The 23485-nt window shown below is 36.1% G+C and overlaps 1 protein-coding gene across 7 annotated transcripts in view; it reads left to right on the forward strand.

Moving 5' to 3' along the window:
* Nucleotides 1-27: 27 nt before the first annotated feature.
* The window catches only part of adgrb3 (adhesion G protein-coupled receptor B3), a 107546-nt gene continuing 84088 nt past the window's right edge, over nt 28-23485 (forward strand). For 2 of the 7 annotated variants that reach the window (XM_017412941.3, XM_017412943.3), the window contains exons 1-2: nt 28-572; nt 2169-2937. In XM_017412941.3, coding sequence (XP_017268430.1) covers nt 2184-2937 — 754 coding nt within the window. In that variant the 5' untranslated portion in view covers nt 28-572; nt 2169-2183. Of the gene's footprint in view, nt 573-2168; nt 2938-23485 lie in introns of those variants that run through there. The other 5 variants (XM_017412938.3, XM_017412939.3, XM_037973546.1 and 2 more) reach the window with 4 other exon arrangements.

Here is a 23485-nt window from a genome sequence, read left to right on the forward strand (position 1 = left end):
TGCTTTATCTTCGCGGCTGAGTGTGACGTGATATTGCAGCCTGCTCCTGGAGCTCTGCAAGCACCCAGCAAAGCGCGTCTATTTCTCTCTGTGTTGTAACTCACAAGCCCCCTGCATCTCACATCCACCCACTGAAGGATCCTTTTTTTATTCTTCTTCATTCTTCCCTTTTTTCCCACCCCAGACGATAGGAGAAACTGCAGGAGAAATCACTCGGAAATATAGAGACGCGCCGATTTCATTTATGGCAATCCTGTAAGAATTGCTCGCTTCTTCTCATCACTCCAAGAATTTCTCTCTTGGTATTTCTCCTGCTCGGTGGCTGTCGGGGTGTTGTTGCGCTCGGGTTTGATGGGAGAAACCCAGAGGAAGAAGAAGAGGACGGGGAGGATATGAGCGGGCTGACCGGAGTGTAACGCATTTTTTATTTCCCATCCATTGAAGCATCTTGTTGCGCCGGACTTCTATCGTCGGGAATGGGGAGTATTGATTCACTGAAGGGCTGCAGAATTTATTTATGAAGGATCATGTGGGCAATGTTGGAAAAATAGCCATAGCTTCCGCAGTGTAAGGTAAGGGACGATTAATGTGATCATCATTGTAATTATCATGGATGCATGAAAGGGGGATTTTTTTTTCATGTGTCATGTCTGAGTGAAAGTTTAGCCTCCTCGTGTTAAATATTCGCCCCGTCTATTCACGGCTTTCTGCGCGTTCATCCGCTCGCATTAGTCCGGGGTGCTTAACAGATGATTTTTAAGAGCTGATCTCCCTCTTAAGAGGCAAAAATCACTTTAAAGTGCCAAGCGTCGAACTGACGTGGCACGAACCTCTCCATGTTCAGCTTTTCTCTCCAGACGAAATGGCTCTTAGAAGCCAGGCAGTAAAAAATGGGGCTTTTTTTGACGAACGATTTCTCTTCTTCGGATTTTTTTTCCCTTCTTTTTTTTGGTGTAGCCTTGGCCGTGAATCTCGCCGGAAGGTTGTAGGGATCATATTATGGGTTTACATATCGGAGCAAGAGCTGATCTAACTCTGCTCTGCTTCCACAAATCCTTACATGACACATATTATTATTCCGGTGTGGTCTGCCGGACAGCTTCAAACCATTTAAGAAAAGAACAAAAAGTTGGAGCAGGAGCCAATGTTTATTTGTCTAAAATAAACCCTTATCTATAGCCTAGTTTGGGTTTTTAGACGCCTACACAGACACACGCGCGCGGATACACAGTTTGAGACGCGCGCACACGCATGCACATTCTGCTGTGACACTGCTCACAGCTGCATTGCCTGTAGGATTAAAGCAATCAGGACATCGCATTGCATTCTCTCCATCTCCCCCCTCTCACACAGCTAAGCGCGCGCGCACGCAAGCGCAAACACACAGAAAGACTCGCACTCAAACACGAGCTCTTTATCAAATTGCGTTATCAAATATGTCAAGATCTGAATTCAAGAGACACGCAGGAGGGTCGTGCGTTGGAAGGAAAAGTGCGCACAAAGAGAGGAGCTGTAGTGATTATATGCACGGGGACGCAGACATACATTGTGCGTGAGTGTAGGTGTGTGTGTGTGTGTGTGTGTGTGCGTGTGTGAATTTCTTCCTCATATTATCTAACTGTCCTGTGAAGCAAACAGCTTAAATCACCCGAATACAGCTTGATTCAAAAAAATTCTGGTTACTGCGTAAAATGAACGGTCGCATCCTCATAACTCCCGAGGACTGCACCGACCTGCATGCCAAAAAATAAAAAAATAAAAATCCCTTTTTGCATTTTCTTCCATGACAAATATTCCAAACTGCTACATTTGAATATCTCTTGGGGCTGTGCCAGTCCAAATATGACCCAATTAATAATGTCTAAATGACTCACATTATTGCGCCCACCTCCCTCAATAAAATACATAAATAAATAAAGAAATTGGGGATCTGAAGTAGCCACAAGGTGGCAATGTTTGCACAAATTATAGTGCAAAATGGGAGGCAGGATGGGGCTGCAAAAGACATGTTGCTGAGGTTAATGTGTCTTTTCTCCCTTTTTTCCAAGGGAGGACTTTGCAAGAACTGTGTGAAGCATGTCAGTCAGACTTGACAGAAATCATCTGCCACTTTTCTTGTGCTCTGCTTTAACACTCTTTTGCGTAATCTTCTTCATCTCTCCCTGCAGGCCAAATGACATAGGATGAAGGCTGTTCGAAACCTGTTGATTTATATATTTTCCACCTATCTTCTGGTTATGTTTGGATTAATTGGTGCCCAAGATTATTGGTGTTCCACTCTGGTCAAGGGGGTCATTTATGGATCATATTCGGTGACTGAAATGTTTCCCAAGAACTACACAAACTGTACATGGACGTTGGAGAACCCAGACCCAACCAAATACAGCATCTACCTTAAGCTATACAAGCGAGACTTGAGCTGCTCTGAATATTCTTTGCTTGCTTATCAGTTTGATCATTACTCACACGAGAAGATCAACGAATTGCTAAAAGTGAACGAGTCTATAGTTTATCTGTGTGATTCAAAAAATAATTACGTATTTTTGCTGTATGACAAGAATTTTGTTCAGCTGAGGAGAGTTTTTCCATATGATTACAATGGATTGACGCCGCAGAAGCTGGATGAGGAGGAGAAGTCTATTGTGGATTTCTTGGTGTTCAATAAGGCAAGCCCTAGCCAGTTTGGGTGTCAAGTGCTTTGTACATGGCTGGAAAACTGCCTGAAACTAGAGAAAGGGACAGTGGAGACATGTGGGATTGTGTACAGCAAATGCACATGTCCTCAGCATTTAGGCGATGGAGAATCAGATAGCATGCTCATGCTCAATAATGTGGTTTTACCTTTAAATCCACAAACGGAGGGTTGCTTGTCGCCTCAGCTACAAGCTGGACAAATCTGCAATCTGAGTGCAGAAGTGAAACGGCCTCCCAAAGAAGGTGAGTATCATGTCCCTTTCCTTCTTTTGCTGAACTAGTGATAGATTTAATGCACTCTACTGTTTATATAGATAAGATAGTAACCATGTCAATGAAATGTGCACGTCTGTCACTCCTTCCTCTGCCCTAAATGCATGTTTGAAGTGTGATGGCCCATGAAACAAAGAGCACACATAGATATGTGGACTGCAGTTGGCTCAGAAATGTGCCAACTTCAGGAACAAAGCTGCCAGGGGAGTTGGGTGTAGAAAAGACCACACCAGCACAAAGCAAACCACCTAAAGGGGGTTCTTTCATTCAAATGAACTAAATTAAAAATGCACTATCATTGCTGTGAATTTAAAATGGCTGTTTCGATGCACATCAGCACAAAGCTAAAATGGCTGCAAATCTAAATATAGTTTTGTGTTTGTTTATACATTTATGTCACGGTCATCCATACAAAGATTAACAAAGCGTAATATGGACACATTCTACTATGTTTAATGGCAAGGATGCCACAGAAAATAATTGGGATAATTGATGCAGCAGTGTCCAATTGGTGTAACATTAGATATGTAGGATTTAAAGTGAAAGTTTAGATATACTTGAGGATGGTTTTTGTGGAAAGATTGTGAAAAATTAATACCTTACCTGTTGAACAACCTCGTTTTAGAGCACTATTGATTAGTTTTGACTGGACTGATGAACTAATGCCTAGACTCAACAGGGCCAAACTTGACTGCTGCTGTCATAAAACAACTCCATTCTCAGAAATGATATAGCAGTTCATGCAAGTGTTATTTAAAAAAAATGTTGCATTAAACTGTAATTTACACAGAATCATGTGGTTATTTGCAAGCCATGAAAGAAAGCATCAGCAGCTAGCTATAGCACTTTTTGGTGGATTCTAGGGCACTTCCTGCAGGAATATCATATTATGTCCGCCAGACAGAATGTGTAAGGTAAAATTGACAGTGGAGTAAATGTTTACAAAAATAGGATTTGCATTAACCCCTGTAAATTATTTGAGATTAGAGTTGTTTTAAGATGGCAACAATCCACTTTGGGCTGGGACTTACCATTAGCTTGTCAGTCTGGTCAGAATTAAAGTCAGTTTCTCCAAACTGAGGTCATTCAAAAAGCAACTGGGTAGCATATTAACTGTTTGCAACTTCTCCACAGAACCCTACTTCAAAGGAACTGAACTATCCCTTTAAAACTTTAGTGCTTAAACTAATCAATAACGCTTGAAATATTTTGACCAAATATTATGACCATTATCAGAACTGTTGGGAGTAATTCTTGTTCAGTGTTGCCATAGAGCAATGCAACGTTCTCTTTTACTGTTTGTTGGAAATCGGCATCATAACAAGTAACGAAAGGCTTACCATTAAAATGTCATAATCCTGGGAACTGTTTACTGTTAAACTCACACATGCACATGAATGCACACACAGAATACACATAGCTCCTCACACATTCACACATAGACAACTGAATAAACATCAAACAGAGACAGTTATGATAAGAATCATAATGCGTATGTTCATTAGTGCTCCTAACTAACAGATGAAGGTTTTCTAGTTAACACATATTAAACATACTGAGAACTCTCATGGATCTGATTATGTTTTAAGAGACAGCAGAGAGGAGTTGCTTGACTTCAGACAGGTGTTGAGACACAAAGGAGGGGCATTCATCACAAAAAAAAAAAAAGAGTCAACCTGGAGATTTCTGGTTGAAAAAATGTTGTTATCAGAAGCCCACAGTTACTCTAACAGTGTTCTGGATAACAGGTGGCAGTTTTCTAATCAGAACAAACAGAGGAAAGTTGATTGTAGCAGTCTGGCTGTTTGGTTGACTCCACCTGAAAGCTGCTACATGCTACATCAAATTTTTCGACATGTTTTTCAATCCCCCCATGTGGGATTTTATGGAGATATTTTACTGTAATGCTATTGCAAGTTACCCTCCAACCTTCTGCATGATGCATTACGTTGGATGATAGACCCATGTGGAGTACCATTCACCTACCTCTCCAATATAAACCCTGTAGCAATAATGCACATAGAAACTGGTGCAATTTACAATTGCAGTTCAGCCTGCTATCAGATTCATATCATATGTAGTAAAATCAAATTTGATTCAGCTGTTTTATATGTCAAATTTCATCATTTAGTGAATTTTATATGGGGTAAGGGCATTACTAAAATGTGTATTTACAGGTAAAAAGGTGTCCATGTTGTGCAAAACTAGAATTTTGTAAACTCTCAAATAAGTTAAATCATTTACAGACTTGTAGTTTACATTTCCTCTGTAAGAATATACCTTAAAGTCACAATTTTAGGAATTTATAAATACAAAGCTCAAGTATTTGTGTTTCTTTCTTCATAAATATGAAGGGAAATGCGTGACTGAGAATACAAATTTACAACCGTGATCATACGTCAGGGGTCACAGACTTACCAATGGAGCACAGGACACACCAAAAACCACTATCTGCCCTCCTTCAACTGAATAGAGCCAAGATTACAGAGAAACAATGGAACAAAATTAGATGATTTTACACATTTCATATATACTGTTATACTTAAATAAAATACAATAATTACATAATAATAATTGCACTGTTAAGCTAAATGAACGTGTGAGCAGTTGGTAGTATTGATGTATTTTGTACTCCCCTGATTATTCTGTGACTTTCTTAAATAAGAAATTTGTATTTACAACCTCACACTTCCCTAAAAAAATAAAGAAAAAACAACCCTCAAATAAAAACTTGAGCTTTGTATTTTTAAATTCTCAAAGTTGTAACTTTTTAACCTGTATTCTCACAGAAAATATGTAGTCTGCAAGTTTGTAAATTATTTGATTTAAGAGTTTATACATTTCACAAGTACTGACTAATATTCATTTCTTTTTACCTGTAAATATGTGGTGTTTTCTTTGCTTAGCATCCTTACCCCATAATTTTACATTTATACCAGAATTATTCCCTGTAAGCATTCTTCTTACATTCACAGAAAATTCTGTGCTCTAAAATACCATTTCACTTTTTTCTCTATCAGCATGTTAATAACAGCTTAAGAGCACAGCTTATTTTTCACCCCCCACCCCACCCCCCTTCGGAAGATTTTCCACGAGCTTCTATTTATAGAGTTGGTTGATGGGAGGTTTTAATAAATCCGTTTTCATCTGGATAACGGGGAGATCACCACTGGGTTTAAAGGAGCACTGTGCTTCGCCGAGGCATCGTTGGTGACAGAGCGGCTGTTTCTGATGAACAGAAACGCATTACAAACAGTCGACACGAGTTCCATTTGATAAAAATCGCATGTCTTTGATCTCCCCAGTTCCCGGTAGAGCGTGGCCTCAGAGCGCATCAAAGAAAAGCCGGGCTGGAGGTTGTATGTTTGAGTCATGCCACAGCAACACCCCAACAGTGTTCCGCACAGACTGAGGATAACACTGAAGGGTTAAAGCTCTTAACCAGAGACAGACATTCCTTAAGATTGAGACTTTTGGCAAAATAAAAAGTAAAATAGACACCTACAAAATGAAATCCAAAAACAGACCCCATTCCTTAAGATTGAGACTTTTGAAAAAATAAATAAATAAACACCAACACAATGAAATCCAGATGTACTACTGGGATGACTCATTTATCCAGTTTTATTTTTACCACATATTCCCATTTCATGAATAAAAAAGTTGTAAAAAAGGGAAGCACAATAGCACTCAGAGCCGGTGAGATTAAATTCTTTCTCTCTCCCTTTTTCTTTTTCTTTTTGGGTGATCACTGTTTGTGTGGGTTTCCTCCCACGTCCCTCACAATCAAATTCAAGCAGGCTGATGACTCTTAGCTGCTCAGAAGTGAATGACGAGGCTCTTCATCTTTTCCTTTTTTCCCTGTTTTAATCCAATTAATGCTCAGATTGACTGTAGCTGGTGTGACTGAATATTGGAGCAGAGGACATTTATGAGGTAGAAGCAAGCAGAAGGATGATATACAGATTTTCAATTGTAAAAAACATAAGAACATAAAGTGAGCAAATATTTTAGACTTTGATGTAATAAAAAAATCCTTTAGCCTTGCCTTGGTTTGTGATTGTACTGTTCCTGCTTGTTTAGTTGGAAGTTGCAACTTTTAAAGAATCAGTCTCAAGGGGTCCTATTTTATTGGAAAATGTATATTATTGTATGTCCTCCAAGGTGTCCTCTAAAGTTAATATTGCACAATATAAACACTTTTAAAGTTTTTGTCCTTGAGGTGAATGCACTGAAAACTACTCCAATGAGGCAATTCTTTTAAAATTAAAATGGCTAAATGAGATTTCTCCCCCAAACATAATTTTTGACTCATTTGGATATAATTGCACTCATCTCTACTCCCAGTTTTCTGTTTCCGTGTTGAGATCGAATTATAGGCTAAAGTAAAAAACATCGATGACAAATATGAAAGTGACAGTAAGCTACTCTCTGGATATGAGAGTTGAGAACTTGTTTCAAATTGGATGATGCAACAAAAGACATGGAACTCTGAATTTATGCATGAATATTTTATGATTCAAAGTGGGTCTCCCAATTCATTGTTAGTACAAATAAGTGGGTTAGAAATAACTCTGGCATCACAGATTTTGAATCCTAATCTGCTGAATCCACTTCAGCGGAAACAGTTCATACTCTCTTTGCAATGATCTGTTTATATATCTGTTCTTTATTTTCAAATTTCCAGCTTAAGAATGGAAAAATTAATCAAACAGTTTGAAAACAAAGGAAGGACAGAAATCCCATGTTTAAGACAAAAAAATAATAATCATAATGCAGTTGCCTTTTTTATCAGTACAGTTTCTGAAGACTGAGACACAGTGCCATGTGGAAAATGACAAAAGGGTTTATTGGCAAAAGAAAATGTGTGTGAAGCATTATGATGCAGTGTCACCCGCCAAAGTCCTGAGCTCTGCAGCAGCTTAGCCTCGCTGCCTCACATAGTGAGGCCCTTTTATTCACTTTGGATCTCAGTCAAGTCACTCAGTAGTCACACTGCATTATGCTCACTCCCATTGTTCAGTACACTTGGAGGCCATTTTAGTTCCAATTCAGTGAAGGAGAGAGCTCAGATCAACAGCGCAGAATCTGTTTGGTTTTAGACATGCATTACATGTCATTAGTTACAGTAGATGTTTGAAACAACCCATGTCTTGACTCCTTCTGGAATTCTCATTCACTGCACCTTTTAGGCTCATGTTTGTGTGTTTTAATTTATTAATTTTCCAATGCAATTGGAAAATTACAAGAAAAAAGTAATTAAATAAATAAATACTTGAAGAACAGTCCAATGGACCCTAAAGGACCAGTGTGAAAACATCCTGGTAAAAAGGAATGATGCCTAGTGCACGATGACTACATGGTTCGCTCAAGTCAGTTACTCTGCTTTAAGTCAGCTCCACAGGGGTTTGGGAAACATACAGAAAACTGCTAAAATGAGGTCAAGCTTCACACCCAAAATTACTTCAGGATATACAAGACTGTTATTCTAAGGCAAAAAAAAGGTCTGGGAATGTGTGAGCAGTTATTCTCTGGTTTTCTTAGTTTGGCAAGATTGTTTGACTGACTGTTTTTTTTATTTCTGGCAATTGATTTTTTTTTAATGTTTTTTTTTAGAGGTGTTAAGATCATCATAGCTTTTTTTTTATTTTTTACTATAATGATGTCTCATCTCTGCCAATAAAATATCTCTCTAAAAGCAAAATCATTGTCAGTCCACTTATACAAACAGGTTTTTCCTGTGTGATTTTTCATAAAATTCTGCACTTTTTCCCCTTTCAAAATATGCTTTCACTTAATTTGGCCCAAATATTCCCATATCAAATTCATCAACAACCAAGAGTTGTTTAAGAAAAAAGGAACTTGTCACATTTAAACTTTCCTTTATTGCAGATCTGACTGAATTTTTAGAGTGAAGATAAAAAGGGTCTCTTCAAACAAATTTTTCATGAAAGCCATATTTGTGCATGTGCAGCTGTAAAGTAGCTCAAGGCACCAATCCTCCAAAGTTTTTAAAGGTTGTTGTTTTTTCTATTTATTTCTTGTTTTCAAGCAGAAAACTTAATTTTTCTTTAAAGATATCAGTAATATTGGAAAGTTGTTCTTGAATGTTTTCAGACCTTTCAAAACTTTTTATTACATTTAAAATGCAGGAAACGGATATTTAAGGTCCTTTTCTATCATCACTGAATGTTTCCTGCTTTCTGAGCTTCAATTATCTGAATTGTGAAAAGTGCTCTGTAGTCTCTTTTTTATATAATTTCATAGGCATAGTTCTGACAAGGTAGTTTAGGACTGAGACTTAAGAAAAACTTCCCATGTGTTTAAATTTTTTGCGGAGCTAAAACAGTTTGCGCATTAAAAAATGTAACATCATATCTCCTCACAAGATGTTATGTATATATTATTTCACGTGAGCTTGTTATTATATTACTTTTAGTGAACGCAGATTCTTCCAAATATCTTATACTTAGTTACATCCATCACTGCACAAGAAAGCAAATATTACTAAAATGACCCAAACAGATTCATGCCTGTATTTATTGAAAAGCGCACAGGACTAGATTTCTTTTTTTTTATCATTCTTGCAGTGTCATAGAGGTGAGAAGCTTCCTATTCTTTTATTTATAGCCTACAATAAACACAATTGTAATAAACATTGTAAGTAACAGTTGCTGGCTATAATAATGTCATATTACAGGAGGATTTGTAATCAGAATAATGGGTTATGCAATGTATCCAATCCGGTGATGTGAAGCCACAACACCTCTCGTCCCCAAAACTGCAGCTCTTAACCTGTAAAATTCTGCATAAGCAATGAGGAAATGTGCATGTCTGATTTATAAGCACGACTATCCTGCCTGTATGCATCATTCCAGTAATGAATTCTGTACAGTGCTAGATTTGTGAGCCTGTATATCCAAACTGCACAAGCTCCCACAACTACTCATAAATTATGGCTGAAATGCCACAGATTTGCCTGTTTGGCTTTCAAGCTGTTGTTTGGTGTCGAATACAGAAACCAAAGTAACACAATTCAACCACAACTGAGTTCTGGAGTGAGTTTGTTGAAGCTGAGGTTATTTCAATTAACTGCAGGGCATTATGAATATGGGAAAAGTAAAATCAGCTCTAAAACTCAGAGAATAGGAGTTGCTTTAACTGGCAGCATCTCGACTGTTTGGTGTTTTGTACTTCTAACTCTCGTTGATCAGCTAAAGGTACTCATTGCAAACTATGAAATTAAACATAGAAATGGATACCTTAAACTATATAAAATGGTGCAATTTAAAAGTGATTATTTGAGTAGTTTTCCAAATATACTTATATATAATTCCACAGTCAATGTAAACAAAACATTTTTATCTACATACTTTACTCAACAAATCTGAGCATTCATAATACATCAAAATTGTCATACTTCTTGATACAAAACAGCTCTATCATAGTTGCCATTGTTTACCTATTTTCAGTCACTGGCCTTTTTCATTGAAAAATCAGACAAAGTTGGCAGCCATTTACAAATTTTGCTTACAATTTTTAGTTTAAAGACACACAAAAGTGCAGACATTGTTTCTTACTTTACGATTTTTTTTTCCTATTTCTTGACACTGAAATAAGTACCTTCACCATGTAAAAACTGACAGTCACAAAAATAAGGAATGTCTGGTCTGCACTTGAATGATGACAGACATTAAATATCTTCAGCTGCAATTCTAAGTCACTTTCAGAACCATGTCCTGTCATAAAAGAATTGAAATGAGTAGGATTCAAGTACAAAACAGAATTTGCTAAGGACTGTTTGGATTTTTCACAGCTGCAGCAACCTATTTTACATTGTTATGTAGTGCACTGCTGTTGTATCAATCGTATACAGTAATGTGTGAACAACTAAAGCAGAAGCAGTTGTTTGTCAAAGGCTCATTACAGAATGCAACTGCACTGGTTTTAACCACAGCAATACGTCCTGGAATATTTCCATATGTGTCTGCAGGTCTTCCTTCCCAGCCTTTAGAAATTATAACTCAAAGAAATAGCCACTTTTGTATTTTTTCTTTTACTTTAAAAGATTTCTTTATGAATGTAAAAAATAACAAATAATGCATTCCTGTACATGAAGCCAACTGGCTCATCTTGTTGGTATGCAAATTAAACTTAATTACCATCATATCCATAATTCAGCACAATGATTTCCCATTTCTAGCTATAACAACAAAATCTATTCCAGCAGTTTCACTCAAGAGAAGAAAAGAATACTATGAACTTGAGTTTATGACATTCAGTGATGTTAAATGAAGGTTTGGTATCTTTGCTTCACAGCAGAAAGAAGCAGTTCAGCTCACTGGAGTAAAATGAAGAAAGAAAAAAACTAAAATTGGACAATAGCAATTGTGATTCTTATATGACAAATTCATTTACAATGCTAAATTGTTCCAAGTGAGCCACAGCACTATTCATTGTTTGAAGAAAACATGACCAAGATTCATGTGAGTCTGTTGCAGTTATGCCCCACAGCTCTGATAGGAGGACGAGACTTTGAAGCTCCCTGTGTGGATAAACACTGTCAAATATCTTTTGCCAGTATTTTTTTCCAAAAGAAGTCAATTTTGTGTGAAGTGGCTTAATTCATTTTTTTTGTATCAAGTTCTTGTTGTGTGCAGCCAGAGTTTGTAATGTGAATTATGTTAAGGGTTCAGCCTCTGAGCTGCACAATGTCCACAATTCAGCGCAGTTAGTTTTGGTCTGTCACAGGTCGCCTTTTTCAGCCCACAGAGGAGACACATTTGCATAAACATCCACCCACAAAACCTGGCAAATGAGTCTGTCACTCAAAAAACACTGTCTGTGTGGTAAAAGGGGAGACAAAAACCTTTTTTTTTCTCTCAAGGGGTATGTAGCTGCTTTCTCTGGCAGTTTCTCTGCAAGGTATGGCAAGTGTCCTTATGCAGTTGTAATGGATGCTGCATTTTAACTCACATGGTACACCATGATCTGGGGCAGCATGCATAACTAGCTCACATAACTAAAGCAGTCTTAAAAAAAGACTATATTTCTCATTATTAATAACAAACTGATTCCACAGCAGCCACATGCATGAGCAAATTTTTAAATATAATGTTGCATCTATTAAGGCTGAACTGCTGACGCTAATTATTTGAAACAGTTAGTTACAAATTTTGTTTTACGGTCAAGGGCAAGGGCTTAATTCTTCTGGTTCAAAATTATAATTCCCCCCCTTAGTAATTCAGAGAACATGCAAATTCATAAGTATTTGTCAAGATGAGCAAAATCCAGAAAATGAGCAGAACAAATAGTTTCACAGTGTCATGTAGAATTTTTCGGTTGGGTGTCCTATTTTTTTCATATAAACAAACAGCTCGTTTATTGTTTGCCTAAAGACAACTTGTAGCTCTCATTAGAGAAAACTCCAAAACCTAAAGATTACTTCAGAATTAGTGAGAATAAAAAATAACATTTGTTTGTAAATGAGACCATAAACATTAAATAATATCCTGTTTATCAAACAAACATATTGATAATTGTAATATGTCGGATTTTAGGAAGTATTCTCTTTTCCAAAGGGAGACACATTTTTTCTGCCCACTGCCAACGTTGAAACGGTAATAATGTTTTTGACTATTTCTGTGAGTGTTTGTTTGTCTGTACCATTTTCAAAATATCTCATGAATCATTCACCAGGTTTTAATGACACTTTCAGACAGTAATCACAGGGTTGACATCTGCAATTGATTACCTCTTGGAATTATTTTGATTCAACATGGCAACCACAGCAAAGTGATCTTAGCAAATGCAAAATGGTTGTAACTCAGTCCAATTTACAGATACTGAGCTTAAACTTAGTGTGTTAGTAGCTGAATCTGATGTTCTTAGTGCTAATAGATAATTCGAAATATCAGAATATTGCATTAGCCTGCATATAATGTTATTTTTAGTATTTGACCAAATTGGTTATAATTCTATCCCCTCTGCTTAACAGGATTTTAGTTTAAAACTGTGGCATAAAAGGCAATGGGTGATATGCATTCCTTCAAGAAATGCTAGGCCTTCAATATTTTTATGTATTAAACATGTCTGACTTGGAAATGAATCATCATGTCTCAGTGACTACCTGTAAAAAAAAAAAGCTTAAATAAAAAAATAAACATAATTTTAAAATGAAAAACAAACATCCGAGGATGCACAACTTACAACTGTGATTTCAAGAAGAAATTATTTTTTTGTGCAAAAATGATTGATTTTTACAATCTGTTCAACTTTTATAATAATGTGAGGGTCATTCATTCATTCATTCATTCATTCATTCATTCATTCATTCATTCACTGGTCTTATTGTGTTAAACACAACACTGTTGCTTTGCTTTTTTAAAACCTGTAGGTGACATTGAGGCTTTGATTGAATTGCTGTGCCACTCTTACGCTCTGCTTACATTACTTATAATGAACAAAATGTAAATTCAACATTTCCTACAAATCGTCCTCCAAATGGCTGCACAGGAGCACAGTCCTTGACAGATGCAAGGTGGAATATTTCAGTAACGGTCATCACAAACCAAGACAGCTGATATGAGCTTGCACTGCCTGTGTGTTTCCATGGAGCGTTGTGGTTATTCAGCTCCTCTCTCTTAATAAGGAGAACTGTTATATAATGTAGAACGAGACACAGAAATTATTCTGTGCAGCAGAATAACAAATTCCCCCACAGCTCTCTGTCCTGTGTGAGGAGGCAGCAGCAGAGTCTATCATATTCTAATTAAAGTAACAAATCATTTCAGCAAAGTCAATAAAGCAAAATGTATTTGAAAGACATTTTAGTTTGATTCTAACAAGAATAAAATAAGCAACAATGCATGTGGCTCAGTTGATGATTATTGATTTTCTCAAATGATTATTTATTCCATTTAAAAAAGTGATAAAAACTAAAACAGTAAAAACTGGTTTTATGTGATTACAAAAACAACCAAGCACAAAAAGCCAAATTAACTGCTAGTTTTGCAAAGAATGCAGTGTTATAATTTTCCTTTTAACAAAAGGTTTGTGCTGCAATCCTGAGTACAATACAATATTATAAAATATGTAAGTATGCCTTTTGTTTCCTTGACTGCAGAAGGTTCTTGTCTGTGACATTAAGATCCAGGTTATTTTTCTGACTAAAATAACAAGCCTGAGTAGAAGTAATTGAAGGTCTTGGACTGTTCCCACTCATATTTGGCATATTGAGATTGCAATCAAAACAGTTGATCAAATTGCACCTGGCAACTTAATTTACAAGTCAAATTTTAGCCAGATTAATGGCTGAGCTGATATCAAGTGAAAGCAGAATTTCTGGGTACTGCCACATCACAGTCTGGCTGCTTAAAGTAGATTTCAAACTGTGGTTCGCTCCAATGGCACACCAACAAACAATGTTGATTCAGAGCATGGTTAGCCTTCCAGCATTGCTGCACATCTTAAACTCATCTGTCACTAATGCTGTTAGGTGCACTGGCAGAGCTCTGAACCACAACAAAATATTACTAAGTTGTTAACCCTGAGGCCTTAAAGCAAGATATTGTGCCTTACCAAACTGCAAAAATGGTTCAAGAATAGTTGGAGGAAGAAAATGTTTCTGCGACTTCACATTCAAGTATCCCAGGGATGTGGAAGCTCTACCTGGCAACCTACAAGAATTAAAGGTCTAATAAAATCTAATAACATCAAAGTATTCAGTCTTACCTGTGATAGTAATTTAAATTATTCAGCAATGTAAAATGAGATGGTAAATAAAAGTAACAAAAGTGATGCATGACCTGATCTGTGTACTTTAAAAGACATAGAATCTAAATATTCTACATTTCCTTGCATCATCCTCAAACTATGCAGTTTGTTCTTGGGTAGCATAATATAGCCTGGTACATACCTAGTACTTACCGGGTACATACTGGCTTACCAGTAAGTACCAGATACATACCAGGTAAGTACTGGGTAAGTACCAGGTATGTAATCGATACCTGGTAAGTAACAGGAAAGTACCCAGTACATACCCCTTACCAGGTATGTGCCAAGTAAGTACTCCACAAGCACCAGGTATATACCTATTATGTACCAGGTACTTACCTTTTAAATATTAAGTACTAGGTATGTCCCAAGCTGTTTTATGCTGTCTTGCGTATTGTATTTTGTTTGTCTGTATTATGTATTGCTACCCTTTAATGTTTTAATCTAAAAACAAAACAATCTTAAAGTTTATTTTCTGTGATGAAGGGGCATCCAGAAGCAAAGTGAATATACTCCAAACTTCAAACATGACCAAGCCTTTACTACCATGGCGGTGCAACCTAGCACTGAAGCAGGAAAATTAACGTTGGTTATATGCAGTTTATTCTGAAAGATTTCTGCACCTTGTTTATGATCCCCCTTCTTTGCCAATAGAGCTTCCTAAATCACACACAGTAAAGCTTTCAATACTGTAGAACCCTGACAAATAGAAGTAATGTTCTCCAGTCAAGTGGTGTAGTGGTTTGTACTGTTGTCTCACAGCAAATATAAAAAAAAAATCTCTGATTTAAATCTCAGCCTGGAGCTTTCTATGGAGTTTGAAAGTTCTCCCCTTAAATGCCAGGGTTTTTACAACATACTCTAATTACTTTTCCCAGCCTAAAATATGCATGTTTGAATATTATTCTAACTTCTCATCCTTTTGAGTGAGTTGTTGAGCTCATGGTTGTTTGTCTCATGTGCCTTTGTCCTGGGTGTGTGATGGACTGGCGACCTGTCCAGGGACTCCCTCACTTCACAGCAAAATAGGGTAAAGCTGAAATAGAAAAATAAATGAATGAATGCTCTGATTACTAAATTCTTTTAAAATAAGTTGTTCAAACTGCATAGAAAATTTTGATTTTTTTAAACTCCTCAATATTTTTCACATATTTTGAAATATAAACCATAGCACCCACATCAATTTTACAATAGATGCACTGCACATTTTGGGTTTATGGTTTATGAGGTGTCACTTTGATAATGTCTCTACAATCAAACTGATCTGAGTTCATTTAGACCCACATTCATTTACAAACAGTGACCAAATGCTACTCATCCAAAAAGAATCCAGAAAGTGGAGCTCTATGCATCAAACGATCACCTCCTCTTGCACTGAAAGTCAGTTGTTCAGCAAACAATTTTCCTTTCTGAACTTTTGTGTACATTTCCACCTATTTCATCAGTTTTTCTTACAGTGGAGTTATGCGCAGGTTTAAATTTAGACCAAAGGAAAACACTGTTTATTTCACTATATGTTCCAGAGACTCAGGCCATTTTAAATCACTGATACCTATAATGCTTTGCTGCAAAAACACTGATGAAATATGGGTGGAATGAATTAAACTAACAAATAAACGACAAATCCATTGACAGATTTCTGAGTATCTGTTTAGCCAGTGCTAATGTTAACACTTAACAACTTATTTTAATTATGATCTCACTTTAGGAACCAAATTCAAAAAAAGAAAATGTCCACAAGGAATTGTACAGTTTATATTTAAAAAATTACAAGAAATTGTTTAGTAAGCTGGATATTTTTATAGTAAAATTTAGCAGATTTGTAGTAAACATACTGACTTGGAAAACAAAAATGTTTAATTTTGAGTTATTTATACGCAGTGTGAAAAATAACTTTACCTGAGGCTAGCAGAACAGAATCACCTGATTTCCTGGATGACATGGCAGTGACTCATTCTAAAAAGCAAATGTAGATCCATTTTTCAAAACAAAACTGAATTTCCAAGATTTTATTTATTTTAAATGATTTTCTATAATAATAAGTTGTTGTCATTTGATTGCTATTCAGAAACTGCTCAATAACAGATTATTCATCATCAGGCTGTTAAAAAATCACTTGTTTCTTGAAATTCCAACTCAGACTTTTGTGCAATACTTTGTGTTAAATATGAGTTTCATTAGGTTTGAAGGAAATCTGGAGCCTCTGATGTCTTTGCTGTTTAGTTGGAAAACCAAACTTGTATTGCCTGCTGCTGAAAGGCTAAAAAACAAGCAATGCTGTTTTTTATCTCTGTGTTTGTTTGTCTCACAAGCCGGCAAATGAATGAAGTTTTATGAAACTATTTAAAACCAATCTTTGGATGTACATCTTTTAGAACCAACCAAATTTAAGATGGCCACTACAGCTTATCAACCTTAACCAAAAATGGCTGTAACTCTGTAAATCTTACATATATTGAGCTAAAGTTTTGTTGTGGTCGTAGCTGAGCTTTATTTCCAACACACACTTCAAGCACTAACACAAAATCTTGCAACACAGCTTGATATCATGAATAGTTTTTTTTTTTTTTAAGATTTGACCAAAACATATATAACTGTTATCATTTCTCAACACAAGATGATCTTGGTTTAAAACTTTGACAAAAAATGACTATTTAATTCTTGTATTATTCCTGGATATCAATCCTCCCTGCAAAAATGATCTTGAATGATCTTATCTTGAAGTAAAGCAGTGCAGGAAAAGGAAAGTCTCACAAACAAGGAAATAGTCTTTCTGTACACATACAGCAGTGGTGTCTAATCCTGGTCTTTGAGGGCCACTATCCTGCATGTTTATGGTGTTTTCCTCCTCTTCAGCAGGTCTTCAGGTTCTGCAGAAACCTGTTAATCACTCAGTCATTTAAATCAGGTGCATCAAAGCAGAGAAACACCTAAAATATACCTGATAGTGGCTCTCCAGAACCAGGATTGAACACCACTGACATACACCCTGGCTCAAATTTTGTCTGAGTTCAAAGCCACTTACAAATGTCAGAAATACATTTAGAATGCACCACTTGGTCTGAAAAAGGCTATGTTTAGATGAGTAGCAACAGTGACTCAATCTAAATAATGAATTATTTTGGGAATGGGTTTATTTAGTTGCATATTACTACGATGTATTCCAATCACATCCACATTTACATGTTACAGAGTATAGCCTGATTAATGAGTCACTCCCACATTACTTCATCCTTTGCTATTCTTTTTTATGCTTATTCAGACACTTAATTATGTTCTGGTCCCTCAAAGCACATAATATTACTCAGGGCTCTCTTCCCACCCAAAAAGGTATGTTTTTATTTGTAGGTTTCACTTCAGTCTTAATTTTTAGCTCCTTAATTTCTTCCCTAGACTCCCATGCTCACGTCCCAACAGAGATGTGAGCAGATGAGGACAGAGGACAGAAAGAAAAGGCGAGGCTGACATTTATCAGATTGAGACACCCTTGCTTGGCAGCCATCATTTTAAACTAATCAATTAAATATGATGTGTGACTAAGCCACATCATCAAGCTGTTGTTTTGTTCCTGCATATAATTGATTTGATTATTTCTGCAAAATAATCAAAAGCATATGTTCATTTTTAATTGAACTTACAGTGTTGGATCAGCCTGTCCTTTCCCCTTCACTTTGTTGATTTTAAAAGAACATCACGGAGGGGTACATTGATGCATCTTCACTTAGCTTCTACAGGTTCATTTAAAAAAAATGAAACATCTTTAAAAATGTCTCACCAAAATCAATTCCTGGGTCACAGGTTTGAGGATGAAGGGAGTAAGAAAAGGGAAAGATCAAATTAGACAAATGAGTTGGAGCTATTATCTGATCGACCCAGTGTTGGCCAGATCCTGGGATACAAAAGCAGCTCAATATTTGATAAAAGCTCAAAACAAACCACTTGGTTCTTTAAAAAAAAGGAGTAAAGATTTGCTTGTAATATTTAAACTCGACAACTCTGGAGCCAATAGAATACATTGTGAAGCAATGGTGTTTTAAAGTCTCCATTAGGTTCAAACAGTAGATTTGAGGCGTATAAAAGCTGACTTAATAAGATCAGCATACTCACAAAAGCCTGATTGTGATTATTGTTTTGTTTTAACCCAAATATAACTTTTTTTTCTCCCAATGCATAGTTAAAAATAAAATAGTATTTACACAGCTTTGTTTTATTAAGAGTAATGTCTGATTGTGGTTATTGTTAATGTTCTTACAACAAATTAGTAAAAGGCGTTTGCAGAGTCCTGTTCATTTGGCCGAGACCGATGAGACATGAAATGGTTAAATGTTCTCTGCAGCGTTGCATTAAAGAGAAAAAAGTTTCAGCGCACGGGTGCCATAATGAAATGTGACAGATAAATCAGAAGCACTTGGGAGATGGCTTTGAATCAATACTGAACCACCAAAGCTAGTCCAGACTTCCCAAACCTGCTCTGATTTACAAGCCTCCAGTAAAAGCCTTCAGTTTGGTTTGCAATTATTTATGGTCTGACACTGCATCTACTGTAATTTTGGACTTTCTGTTTGGTTCTAAATAAAATGCAATATTTTGAAAAAGATAAAAGCAAATGTGCAGATAATGTTCTGTGACTTCTTACATCAGATCACTAAATTAATTCTCAGAACTTCTAGTACAAATTTCTTAGAATGAACATAATCACATAATCACAGGCTTTCAGTTTTGCATGTTACATTTAAATTCCTAAATTACACCTTATCCAGAGTTTTTTTTACTTTGATGGCTGTTGAATGTTTTCATTTTGCTTAAGTGGCATTGTGCAGAAGTGTCCTTTATATGTGACATTAATGAAGGGTAAAAACATGAGCAACAGGACATACCTCAGATCACAGAATCCTATCTTTACTGAAACATTGATTTTTTTTTTCCAGCTTAATAGTTAGTATCTGTAAATCATTTACATGTGCATATACAAAAACAAAAAGAAACAAAAAGTGAATTCAGAAAAAAAATAAGCAAACCTTATCAATGCATTATATTCATGACATTAAACAAGCTGTATTTAGGCTCAGGGCCTGACAGAGTTTATCTGATTTAATATTTTCTTACAATATCAACCCCTTATCAAATACACCACAGGTGATTTGATACAGCATTTCTATTCAATACTATTATAGGCTTCATATTCTTTTTGTTGCATGTCTCATGTATTGGTGCTTCAGCAATGATAAGTCTGTTTGGTAAACTGCTGGTGACAAATAATTGAAGTTGGGTGGTGAGAGTTTATTTTGACATTTTGTTGTTGTATTTGCTGCCTCCTGGAAAGTTGTTCCCTGCCACACTCAGTGTGATGCAAATCAAAAATGGCTGCGATGTAAATCCAGTGTTCACTTGTGTAATCTGTTTAGTCTTTGATTTGGTGCATTCAAAGGCACCTTTGTTTCCAAAGGAAACATTAATAGACCATTTCTACGTGTGAAGCACTTTTACAAGCCTTTGATTTTGTCTCTTTGAAAAACAAATCTATGAAAAGAGGTCATGTGATACACAGCTGCTCTGTGTGCGTGAGTGTGTTTGTGTGTTTGTTATATCAAGCTAATGAATACAGAGCAAATGGCACAAAAGTGATGATGTAGAAAATAATCACAGTGGGCTTCTGCACCCTCCATGAGCTGCATTTGATTTCTGTCACTATAAATAAACATTTCTTGAATGTCTGCTTTATGATGACTTGGAAAAATAAAAAAGGCTTTTTTTTGTCTTAGATATTTATTGATATCTTTTAAAGTTTAATCCAAGAGGACTGTCCGTGGTGCTGGGAGATTGTCTTAATAATTATTAGTGCAACTTGTTTACTTGTTTCCTGTTTTGATGTTTAGACTGCAGACTTCTGTATCCTTTGTGTATTTAAGAATTAAAACAACAGGAAGACTTAAAGCAAAACTACATTTTTATCCACATCCTAGGTAAAGGCTCTAACATTAGTAAATCTGGCGTCTTGCTTTATTTGAAAATCAATCAAGTGTGATGTTTAAAAGTTCATTGGATGGATCATTAGCTGCTCGTGTGCTCAGTATGAAAATAAAACTATTAACTTTTGTCCTGTGCTACATTTAACTGCTAATCAACAGAATAATTTAATTTATTGAGCACAATAAAATGCATTTTTTCTTAGTTCACATACAAAGCACTTGTATTCTTAGGTTAGAAATGTAATTATTGAAACCTATATTTTCACACTTTATTTAACTGACACAATATTTATTTCGTTCTGTGGAAAAAAATAAAGCAACAATATAATGGTTTATTGATTTTTCTTTTTTTTAAGCCTTTGTTTTTGCATTGCTAGACAGATTGTTCCCGCTGCAACAAATACAAACATTTTCTCGGTAAATTAGGCTCTTACAGCTTACATCCGTTATACATTCAACATTTTACTATCAGATTTGAAACCCAGGATTGTGTCAAACACATGACTTTGTTTCCTTTTAAAACACAATGAAAATAAAACCAAAAGCTCTTTTTCAAACTAAAGGTTATTTGCTACACTGTTACACTGTTACACTGTTAAATCATCCTAATGAAAGCACGTTATTCTTAGTTGAAATAGCAAAAATAAACAAACCCTCATTATGTATAAGGATCTTTCCAAGAACACCAGTATCCATGGCAACCACTGCAATTGGTTTGTTTTATTTATACTTTAAAGTGTTGGGCTGTATGGTTTCCCCAATTGCTGTTCAAGTTGAGGGGCACCCAAATTTATGACTTTTTTTTGTTTGCTTGCACTTTCTTAATCACAAGTCTTACCTCTATATTAAAGAGTAACTTTGAATTTAATTGTAATTGTTAAAAATTAATTTAATATTAAGAACATGAATTGCTTTTTTTCTTTAGTTTCAGACCAAGTTAAATAAATAAATTGTGCTGAATGCTACTTAAAAGACAGAGTAGAAGACACAAAACACAAAACCAAAATATTTAAATGGCAAAACTCATGAGCCAAACCAGAATTTAGGTTTAAATTGTAAAAATGTATGCTATACTTTCCTTTTGTCTGCTGTATTTTATTTTACAGCTATAGAAGGCAATGAGATAGAGTAATATTGTTCTGTCCAAAATGCACAGATAGTTTTCCAACAGCAACAAAGTTACTAAACCAATTATTACTGTGATTTTTTGAATTATATATTTTGTTATAATTTAAAATATCAATTTCTTACCAATAGCTGGTCACTAGCTCTAGTATAAATATGTTCTGTACAAACAAGGTTAAATATGTTTTTGTTTTGTTTGTTTTTTTCAAAAAAAAAAAACCTCTCAGCAATTATTGTTAGGGAGAAAAGATCCACACATTCAGTAAATGCATAAAACAAATATTATATCTTTAAAATGTGTTCAGAGTTTAGCATGCTTAAGGTGCAAATGTAATACAGTTGCCACCACTTCAAGCCATCGTATCATCGGTGTAAGGATTCCAGGTTTCCTTTGGCACCAACACCTGGAAGCACTTTGAGGGTTTTACTGCTCTACGTGCACATTTATATGAAAATGCCTATACCCCACAGTGCTCTCAGTCAGAGATCTAAAGTGATCATTTAGCAGGTGCTTTGGAGCTTGGAGATGCTCCAGCTGAAGAGCTCTTCTTCTCAGACCATCTTGCCTAACCATCAGCTCAGCGGTGTCCACAGTTCCACTGTTGAGATGTTGTCTCAACAGTTACTGAAGTGCAATAATTGCAGCTTTCTTTTGTGATGTGAGGTGACAATTAGAAGAATGGGTGAAAATAGGAAATTATCTGTGAAAGTGAGAGAATATTTTGCCATTTTGGCAATGAAAACAGGCAAATATTGAACTGTGGGAATCATCAAAGGGTTTTTTGTAAACATTGTTGTCTTTGTCGGTTTGTGGGTGTTAAAAGATGCAGCTATGGTATTTTTTCTCTCCAGAAAAATAAATATATTTTCATGCTAGACCTTATTATGCTGACTTTAGTGTTCCACTCTCTCTTTGGAAATTACACAGTTCAAGAATTGTAAAGTGTAATCAGCACCTTTAAGGTCAGTGTTGCCTCCTATTTTTGAACCAAGAGACAAATGAAATATCGCAGAAGAAGATGCTGATTTTGTTATATGTATGTTCTGGGAGACCAAGACAATAACCCTCAGAGGTCAGGGGCAGTATAGGCGGATGGAGAGATTGCTCATTCTAATGTCAGCTCTTGTCACAGCGGCTCGCTACGAAGTGTCCATGTCTGCATGACCCTGTTATGATAACCCTCTTTCCATAAAGTAATACAGTTTAGTCCTCAAGGTGAATTCTAGTCTTCACTGCTGTCATAGTCATACCTCTCCAGTCTGTTCAGAGTTTATTTTAATTTACTCAGCATAGATGACTAATGGGAAATATCTTATTATTTAGCTGAAACATACTTTTCCATACATTGTTGGTGCCACAGTGAAGCGTGGTGATCAATTCCATAGATGTCACAGATTATTAGTCGATAAAGAAAAACTGCTGGTTACAAAAATAAAAAAAATAGAAACTCAATATAACTTTTTACATCCGTGAAAGGCAATTTTCTCTCTCCTCGCCTAACTAACCCTAACCCAAACCCAAACCCTAACCCTAAACCCTACCCCAACCCTAACCCTAGCCCTAAACCCTAAACCCTACCCCAACCCTAAACCCTACCCCCACCCCTAACCCTAGCCCTACCCCAACCCTAAACCCTAAACCCTAACCC

The sequence above is a fragment of the Kryptolebias marmoratus genome, linkage group LG22 (genome assembly GCF_001649575.2).
Source record: "Kryptolebias marmoratus isolate JLee-2015 linkage group LG22, ASM164957v2, whole genome shotgun sequence".
Taxonomy (NCBI): Eukaryota; Metazoa; Chordata; class Actinopteri; order Cyprinodontiformes; family Rivulidae; genus Kryptolebias; species Kryptolebias marmoratus.